The 9,510-nt window shown below is 55.4% G+C and overlaps 1 protein-coding gene across 1 annotated transcript; it reads right to left on the bottom strand.

Moving 5' to 3' along the window:
- Window positions 1–2,205: 2,205 nt before the first annotated feature.
- IRF1 (interferon regulatory factor 1) lies at window positions 2,206–6,800 on the bottom strand. The gene is given in 11 exon segments (XM_088536801.1): window positions 2,206–2,334; window positions 2,846–2,981; window positions 3,415–3,461; window positions 4,019–4,144; window positions 4,244–4,376; window positions 4,501–4,550; window positions 4,893–5,022; window positions 5,024–5,070; window positions 5,266–5,365; window positions 6,246–6,337; window positions 6,779–6,800. Coding segments are annotated over 10 exon segments (957 nt in total). The 5' UTR covers window positions 6,333–6,337; window positions 6,779–6,800; the 3' UTR covers window positions 2,206–2,233.
- Window positions 6,801–9,510: the final 2,710 nt, after the last annotated feature.

Below are 9,510 nucleotides of genomic sequence, written 5' to 3'. Positions count from 1 at the left end.
CAGTGCAGAGTCTTGGGTTGCCTTCCTCACCAGCTGGAGATAGGCTAGGAAAGGGTCGCTTCAGTGACAACCCCTTAATTAAAGTGACAAGTTGAATGGGCCAGAAGGGCTTGCAAGAAGTGAAGCAGCAGCAAGGGCAGAGCTGTGCGACCACGAGCAAGCGCCTGCTTGTACCCTTGGCTCGGCGATGGTGAATAGCAGTACTGATGACTTGGGCTTGCTACTGCCCGGCTTTTTTATCCTTTTCTGTTTGTTTGTTTAAACATCTCCCAAACCTGCAGGGCTCTGCTCCACATGGCCACCCAGCTCCCTCCTGCAAAGCCACCTGCCCATCGGGACAGGCTGCACCACAGAGTGGAACCTGCTGGGAAAGTGGCGCTTTCTGCTAAGGTGGCTCTGCAAAACCAGCCCTTTGGATTCCCCTTGCAGTCCCGTGCTGACATGGAGTGTGTTGGAAACTCTGGCAAAGTGCCACGTCTGTGGATGCCTCCCTGGATGCTCCTCCGTAGAAATAATGCGTCGCCCCATCCCGTGCAACTCCTGCATGGCCCCAGACCTGTCCCTTTGAGGAAGGTCAGAGCTGGAGCCCTCACAAGGCAGCAGTTGCCCTTGTGAGCTGCTTGCTCGCTGCCTGTGCGCGCTTCACCTTTGCCCTGTGAGCATAAAAGCCGCGCTCTCTTCTGCAGCAATAAATTGCTACCTTTGGCCCTCACAGCCCTGACCTCATCTCTGGGGACTACCTGGAAATGCAGCCCGTTATCAGGCTCCCATCGACACCGCAAATAAAGGCACCCTGTGGATTGCAGGCGCTGCCCGCCACAAGCGGCACGCGGGCAAAGCTCATGCGAGCGCGCGGGGAGGTTGTGCAGGGAACTGGAGAGTGTGAGTGCCCATGGCACACAGCGCATGGAAGGGCATTTATTTTGGACCAAAAACAAGCTTTTATTTTATAGGCAAAGGGGTTTGAGCTGCTATTAGCGGCTCTAAAAGGATTTTAATTGTTGCAGTATGGGAAACCTTGGCATTGCAGAGGGCATCTCACTGCCTGGGCATGGAGCCACAGGGGCTCCTGCAAGTTGCTGTGGGGTGTTTGCAGTCACAGGATTGTTCCTGCTGCTGCCATCTGGTTTTCAGCAGATTTTGGTCCTCATCATAAATAACCAAGAGGTCTTTTGGCCATGCACTTGGAAGGTTTAACATCCCTGAATAAGCTGAATGGGGCAACCACAGCAGAACTGAGCTGTGTTCCAGAGGGAGGGCAAAGCACCTCTAAAACCTCCAAGCCCATGAAAAGCTGGATCGGGATGGGCAACTTTGGGGGCATCCAACTTCAAGGCTTGGCAGGGATTTTCCCTGGCAGCCCCTTGCACATGGCATCCCCCTGGGACCTGGTGCTCCTCCCAGGCAAAACAGTAGAGACAGCTCGTATATAAAACATTTATTAACACAAATATACATAATTTTATATACAAAAATAAAATGTACAAGAAAATAATCTATTACAACTTAATAATCTGGTTCCTACGTATTACGCATAACCTATTACTTTGCGCTGTGCCCACCACGGGTCTGGCGACACAGCCTATAAATAAAGTACTCTGCTCCTATCAGTGCAAACTTGATGCTGCAGCTCCTCACGTATTATGTGGGAAGAGAAATATGCGAGGCCTACAAGCAGGATAACAAATTGGAAGTGGAGCTCCAGAATATGTATGCAATATGGAAGCAAAAGCCTAAACTGAATCTTCACATTTCACTGGTCTAAACCTATTTACATAAGATCTCAACTGAAGATGGACTATGTGGTGCTGGAGCATGTTAAGGAAGAGAGGGTCATTAGTGCAATTCCTGTTGACTCTTAAGAGCGTCACGGCAGCCCCGAAGCTCGTGGCTGCACCAGTGTTGCACAGGTAAGCAGCAACCAGAACGAACGTGTCCGCGACTCCCTCGCGGCCCCGGCTCGCTTCAGCAGCTTCACTCCCAGCGAGGGGTTCACAGCAGAGGCGGCCACCACGTACGTGCATCTTCAGTGCAAAGAGCGCTGCTAACGTGATGCATTCCCCCCAGCTTTTTTTTTTTTTTTTAAAGAACGAAAAAAAGGTTTTCTTACTAAATTGTTTCAAACGTAAGAGTTAAACGGAATAGAAAAACTAGTTTCTGCTTCCAGTCAGTAACAACCAACTTCTTCCATCCTCTTCCTCCAGGCCCGGGTGCGGAGGAGCATGCGCAGGGTCTACAAGCCACAGGAGATGGCCTGCAGCGGGGGCCGCACCGTCTCCAGCCAGGAGAAGTCCAGGCTGCTCTTCTGCTCGAAGAATCGGAACTCGAGCTCTCCTGGAGGAGACAGAGGCAACATGAGCACCGTGGCACGCAGCAGGAGCGACACAGCCCCGAAATTTCCACCAAATCCTGCTTCCTGCCCTTCCTGCAGGGCTGAGGAAACAGGTTAGCACTTTGCTAAAATACTTTCCATTACAACCATCCTACTTTTAAGCTATTGGTAGAGGAAACACTTCAGTTATGTTAGCAGGTGCTGCCATAAGCTGATGTAGCTTAAAAGTCTATAACCTTGAGCCAAATCTGCAGCTTGCTCTTTCTGGGGTATATATTTTTTCTGTAAATTATATATTATTATTATTATATATGTGTGTGTGTGTGTGTGTGTATTTATTTATTTATTTTAGATCTCAAAGCCTTCCTTAGAATCTTCCACCAGGCTAGTTACGAATCTGGAGACCCAGGAACATAGCAATTCCTTGATATGCTCTTCTCCTTCCCCACGGCACCCTGCATGCAGACCCTGCTCCGTGCCACCTGCCACCATTCCCAGCCCCGGGGTCTGCACCTGACGTGGTGTCGATCTCGGCATCCTGCTCCTTGTAGACGAAGGTGCCGGGGCTGCTCTGCGAGCCGGGCTCGTTGGTGAGGTAGCCTTTGCCCCCGACACTGGTTGCATGCCACTCCGGCGCCGGCTCCAGCAGCTGCAAGAACACAAAGAGATGAAGCTGAAGCCCCTTCCCTAAGGACATGCTGCTAGAGCCCCTTCCAAGGAGGCAGTAGCCATCTCAGAGGGATGATGTGATGTGTCTGGACACACACACGTGAAAGGCAGAAGGACAGACAGACTCTTTCTAGAGAGCAGGAGTCTCTGCTGACTCTGGTAGATCCCCTCTGTTTCTAGCAGTACCGAACAGCTTCCTCTGACTCTCATAAAAATAGCCAATACTTCTGTGCATCACTCTAGCTCACGCCTGCAAAGTGGCCTCCCTCCATTTAATTTCTTTCAAGTTTCCTCATTACACAGCTACTGCAGTCCAAGCCCTGGGCCAGGTGAGCAGAAGATCAGCTAATAACTTTTATTCCGTTCTCATTGCAAGCCACCAACTCCAGTTTCAACAGAAGAGCCAATTTTACCTTGAAAATCTCCGACTTCATTTCTTCTTCATCTTCGTCCGTGACTGCTAAGTACATAAAAAAGGAGAAAAAAACAGGTAAATATTTTAACTTTTCTTACTAAGCTACCTCTCATGCATCTCATTTATCACCACAACTTACCTCACCCCATTTTCTCTCTTTCTCCTAAATAACTGTTCAGATTTGGCATGTACCTTGGTCGCTGCCTATTAGAGTTCATCTCAACCCTTGGGAAGTTTCCCTTGACCTATGTAGGGCTATCCCTAGTGGGGCTGTCCCCTGTGCACCCAATGTGGCTCCCTGGCGGGACATTTCCTCTCCCAGCACGTTGGCCTGCCTGTGCTACCACGTTGGGATGTGGAGATGAAGCTGCTTTACGAGCTGCCCACAAGGCCTTGGGCACATCAGCAGTGACTTGAGCAAGTCCTCGCTGCTGTGACCTGGCCACAGCCTGGTGGTTCCACTAACCCAAAGCCACCAGGTGAAGGTGGGTTTTCCTACAAGAAAATCCTCGTTTTTGCAACAAACAGGCTCGCTCACCCTCTCGCCTTGCCTGCAAGCTTGCTAGAGCATGAGGACAGACCGGGGCAAAGAAAGCACCAACCTTCTGAGGACGAAGCCAGGGGGGACACCTGGAGCTGGTAGAGGTCGTTGGTGCTGTCGGCCATGGCAATTTCCATGGGCGTCCTCCACTCAGTGAGCGAGCAGTTCACCTCGCAGGGCGAGAGGTCTGCGGGGACAGCGGGCTCAGCACATGCCACCCCATCTCCCCGTGTCCACCCACCCCAACAGCACTTCCCACGGGACGGCGAGCCGGATCGGTGCTCACCTAGGGTGATGGAGGTGCTCTCCTCCACCTCTTGGCCCGTGTAGCCATGCACAGTGTAAGCGCTGTGGTCGTCCGGCAGAGCGGTGTTCGTTAGTCTTTCCACCGACTCCTCCGTCTTCAGGTCTTCATACGACTACAAAAATAAGGGCAGAGTATGAGGCTTCTCAAAGAGTGTAAGAGTTCCCACATGAAAAAACAGTCAGCAAGAGAAACCACCAAAACCTCTAGCCTCTTCAGCTGCCTCTACAAGGACGTACCTTTCTCTTGCTCCTGTTTCTCGCTTCTCTTGATGACTTTGACTTCCTCTCTGTTAAATAAAAATAAGAACAATGTGAGAAAGGGCTTCACAGCCAACATTTTAGGTGACCGTGAAGCACCACAGACCCAAGCGCAGTCCTGCTGGGCCAGCTTTGCTGCTGGTGCCTGCAGAAGGGGATCCTGCTCACTTCTGGAGGATCCCTGCTAGGACTGTCTTAGGAATTTGGGATAAAATGCAGTGTTGCACAAGCTATACATGTGCAAAGTGTGACTGAGAACGGTCACAGGTGACAAACCCCTGTGACAGCTCTGTTGCACTGCAGCACAAGCGGGGCAGGAAGCTCAAGCTGTGCTTGAGGTGCAGCCGCGGAGCCGATTCCCGCGCGCTCACCTTTCTTCTGGTCCTTGGTGAGGGGCGGCAGCATTCGGTACACCCTGACTGCGCTGGAGCCCTTGTTGATGCTCTTGTCCTTCACCTCCTCGATGTCGGGCAAGGAGTTCATGGCGCAGCGGAAATTGGCCCTTCCACGTCTTGGGGTCGGGGTCCTTCTCCCCAATCTTGTATCTTCCTACAAATAAGCAATGGTGTGAGCACACAGACTGCTGATTGCAAGGGTAGTTCTTCCCACAAGGAAATAAGTCCTTTTTTTCTTTTTTTTCCCCCTATTTTTCTCTTCTTGGAAGTTGCCATGACTTCGGAGCTGCACGTGAAGGCCGAGCAAGGTGCCTTCCGCAAGGGATTGCCTGGCAAGGCCGCCACGTACCTGTGTGGATGGCCCAGCTCCGGAATAGGCAGGCGTCCTTCTCCATGTCCCAGCCGTGCTTGGCTGCATGTTTCCACGGGATCTGGAACATCCTCTTGTCCTAAGGGAAGGCAACAGGGGCTTGAATTAAAAAGGGAGGTTCATCATCAGCCAGTTTGCAATTATGCATTTAATCAAAGACTGCTCAGGAGCAGCACAGGGGCTTGCTTATCCCACTGCCCTCATCTTCATTTAACATCCATTTGTCTCATTTCTTTTCTTTGGTGCAAAGAGGTTTTCCCTGAGTTCTGGAACCAAGAAAGCCACACAATTTACAGCAGAAATCAGAAATACTGTCAATTTTATCTAAGGATCATTTGGCTAGGCTGCCTCTTGTCTATCAGTGGATCAGACGCTACAGCAGGTTTTCTAGGTACACTTTGGTGGAGAATCCCTGTGGGAGTCACCTGGAAGGAGCTGCCTGCGTGCTCGGAGAAGCGCGTCCCAGCTCAGATATCGCCCTTAGATGCATGCCAAAACTCCAGCAAAAAGCCCTGGCTCAGCAAAGCTACTGCCCAGGCCTTGGGGCTGCACCTCGCAGGGAGACATGGTCCCTTTTAGGGGACCTTACAGTTTAATTGGGGAAGAGGGAGGGTGAGAATCGCTGCTGCACTGGGACAGGAGGTGACTTGGCTCCAGCAGGCCCCGAAGCGCAGAGGCCTTGAACTTTTGCAGCTTTTCGGTCACGTTCAAGGCGCTTTTGTTTAAATTTGTCATTTCCCTCCTGGGGATTTCCAGAGGAAAAGATTGGAGCAACCCAGCTCTGCAACCAATCAGAGCGACCTCTTCTGAAAACAAAAATACTTTTTTTTTGTTTTGTTAACATGACGCATGCAAATTTTCTCCGTTTTCTTTTCCTTTATGTGATCTTGAGTTATATTTAGGGGCAGCTAAGCCTGAGGGTGGGTAATGCCACAGGAGCAGTACAAGAAGCCCCTCACCTTGTTGATCCATATCAGCCCAGGGATTTGATTGGAGTTAATCTGCATTTCCAGCCAGGGCCTCATGCGCATCCTTGACACGGGCATGTTGTCTAGGAAGGAAAGCACCGTTCAGCAACAGGCGCTGGCTCGGAGCGCGCGGCACGGCGCTCTCGCCCTCCCGCTTCGCTTCCTGTTTTTGTTTTTTTGCCAGACGGACGCACCCGGATTTCCCACACAATAGCGCGGCGCTGGGGAGGGAGCCGCGGGGCCCGACAGCGGCCCCGGGGGCCGCGGCGCCCGCCCGCCCCGCCGCGCACGGGCTGCCTCGTCCCGTCGCGTCGCGTCGCGGGGCGGTTATGTAAGAGGCCGCCCGCTGCCCGAGGGGTGATGCCCGACGGCGCAGGGCTCCCCGCCGCCACAGCCGCGCTGCAACGAGCCGAGCCGAACCGAGCCTCGACGCCGCTCCGCGTCCCCCGCCCGCCCTTGCTGCAGCGCCTCCCGTCACCCAGGATCCCAAAACGCGCTGCGAAGGGGCGGGCGCCGGGACTCACCGAGCTGCGCTGTGCCGAGCCGAGCCGAGCCGGTGCGCTGCGCTGCGGTGCCGGTGCCGGTGCCGCGCTCCGCTCCGCGCCCGCCGCCCTCCGCGCCGCCTCTGCGCCCCGCGAGACGCGCCCTCGGGTATAACGCGGCGGCGGCCGGGATTCCCCGCCGCCCCGGGCGCCCCGCGCCGCAGCCAATCCGCGCCGCCGCGGGGGGCGGCCGCGACGCCCATTGGCTGCCGCGCCCGGCATCACTTCGGGGAAATCAGGCTGTTGTTGCACCAGCGGCGCGGGAGGCCCCGCCCCCACGGCCGTCGCCCCGCCCCCTCGGCCCCCCCACCCGTCGGGGCGCGCGGGCAGCGGGGCGGCCTCGCGTGGGGGCGGCGGGCGCCGTGGCGAGCGCGCCCCGCGGGTGTCCCCAAGCCCCGAGGGGGTCCCAAGCCGCGCGGGGGTCCCAGTCCCCGGCCCGCGGGGGTCCCAAGCCCCGAGGGGGTCCCGAGCCGCGCGGGGGTCCCAGTCCCCAGCCCGCGGGCTTCCCAACCCCACCACGGGGTCACCAGTCCCCAGTCCACAAGGATCCCGTCCCCCAGAGGGGTCTCAGTCCCGAGCCCGGGGGGTGTCCCAAGCCCCCCTTGGCTCTGAGTCCCAGGCCCACGCGTGTCCCAAGCCCCATGCGTCTCTCAGTCGTTGGCCCATATGATCCCTGTGGCCCCCGGGAGGTGCTCGGCTGCCCCGACGTGCTGTGACCGCCTCCACGCAAAGAGCAGCCGACTCCTCGTTAGGGCCAGCACGTTAGCAAAGGAAGTGAGTGAAGTGCAGGGTCGGGCTAGGCTATTTTTAGGCAAATGGGAATTTGGCCCGTTCTCAGGCGGCTCACTGCGAACGTGCTGTGAGGTTTCCGCCCCCGCGCCCCACTCCTGAGCTGTCCGGATCCCCGATGTCACCGGCTCCAGACCCCCCTCTCCCACAGGTCCAAACCTGGGTCTCTGCGGATGCCAGCGACACCCGGAAGGCTGCAGCAGGGCTGGGGGCAGCAGGAGCAGAGCGGGGTGGGAGAAGCAGCGTCAGCGTGAAATGAAATTAAATGTGTGAAAGTTGTCACTGAGGAGGGGCATGTGGGTCCCTGTGCTGCCGCACACCGGCTGGGCTCTCCCTGCACTTCCCCAGACACCTGCACTGCCAAGCTGGGTTCCTGGGAGCGTCTGCAGCCGCAACACGGGCCCTTTGCGGGGTCTTTCCTCAAAAAAGTCCTGGCTGAGGCGTGGTCTCCCCATTGCAAGTGTTCTTTGTTTTATTTTTAACACAAAAACCCCAAACGTGGATTTAAGGGCAGGTACAATGACCCACCCCTGTAAGCAGCCAGTCCTTTCCGTCTGCTTCACCATTTATGTAAATGCATACCCATAAAAATACATATAATATGTAATATATACTGTATAAAGTATAGAGTATATGGTATACGTCAAATATATTATATATATATCATATATATTTATATGTATAATCTATATCTAAGTATCTACATATATCTATCGATATTTTATCAGAGTCCTGCATGCAGGTGTTTCCAGGCAGCAGCCCCCAGCGCCCTCCCAGCTGGATGAACAAGTGACGGAGGAGGGAGGCAGACGAGGCACGCACAGATGGGACAACCCCAGGCTGTGGGTTCATGAGCGGCTGCTCCTCCGGCAGCGGGGAGGACGCGGGGCGGCCACGTCCCCTGCGCGGTGACAAAAGCAGAGCCCGGCGGGCACCGGCTGCCACAGCTCAGTTGTTTCCTTCTCAGGTGCCTTTGCGGAAAAAAGCAGACGGAGCTTCCTGGAGTGACGGGGCAGCAAAGCGGAGCCGCAGGAGGGCTGTTAATGAGCTGGCACCACAGCCCCGCGCTGGAAACGGGAGGTCGGCAGCCCTAACTGGAGCTGCCACTGCTGCCCCGGCTTCCATCCGCACAGGCCCCGCGACGGACGCGCTGCTCCGTGTGCCATTGGGCTGCATCGTGCCCGGGACGTGCCCGGTGCCCGCATGTCCCTAGGGCTGTTTGCCTGTTGGTGCCTTCGTTATCTTGCAGCTCAAACAAGGAAATAACAACCCAGCTGCTGCCCATGTTATGTGTCAGACTCCTTACCCTGAGGTTACAAAACTTCATCCCATTCCCTTATTCCCGTGTGGACGAGGGCATGCACAGCCTGCGCCGCTGCCCCGGGCAGCAGGGAATAGCACACTGGGTTGGGTGAGCAAACACACCTGCACTTGGGGCGTTTAGGTGGAAAAATGTGAGTGCTGAGGAACGCAGCCACCCTGTGGCGGGCCTGGCCGTGCTGCGGTGCTCCGCCTGCCTCCCGCTCCGCGGGCGCTCCGCGAGGGCGGCATTGCCAGGGATGGGACCTGGCAGCCGCCTTTGCAGCCACGGATCACCCCTGCGCTTTGCTAATTCTCTGTTTTTAATGGTAGCTGAGCCCCAGAAGCAGATGATTGAAAGCCTGTAGTCGCATTTATCTGGGCAGGATCATCCCAAATCTAGAACTGCCTCCCTCATGCAGAGGAAATACTTCACAATAATTTAATAATGACTTAATAATAGCTAGATCTCCAAGGCTGCTCCAGCCAGTGCTATTTGTCCTTCCATGTCAAGTATCTTGAAATATGGTGCTGAGCGTGGGGCTGTGGAAAGGCTGCATTTCCAGGAACACGAGAGGCCGCAGCTGCTGGGCATCCCTGCGGGGTGGCGTGCCACACTTGGCACA

Source organism: Tinamus guttatus, unplaced genomic scaffold (genome assembly GCF_059628265.1).
Source record: "Tinamus guttatus ecotype Peru unplaced genomic scaffold, ASM5962826v1 Tinamus_guttatus_pri_ptg000710l, whole genome shotgun sequence".
NCBI classification, from domain to species: Eukaryota; Metazoa; Chordata; class Aves; order Tinamiformes; family Tinamidae; genus Tinamus; species Tinamus guttatus.
The sequence above is the reverse complement of the archived record's forward strand: the minus strand, read 5'-3'. Positions and strand labels throughout refer to the sequence as shown.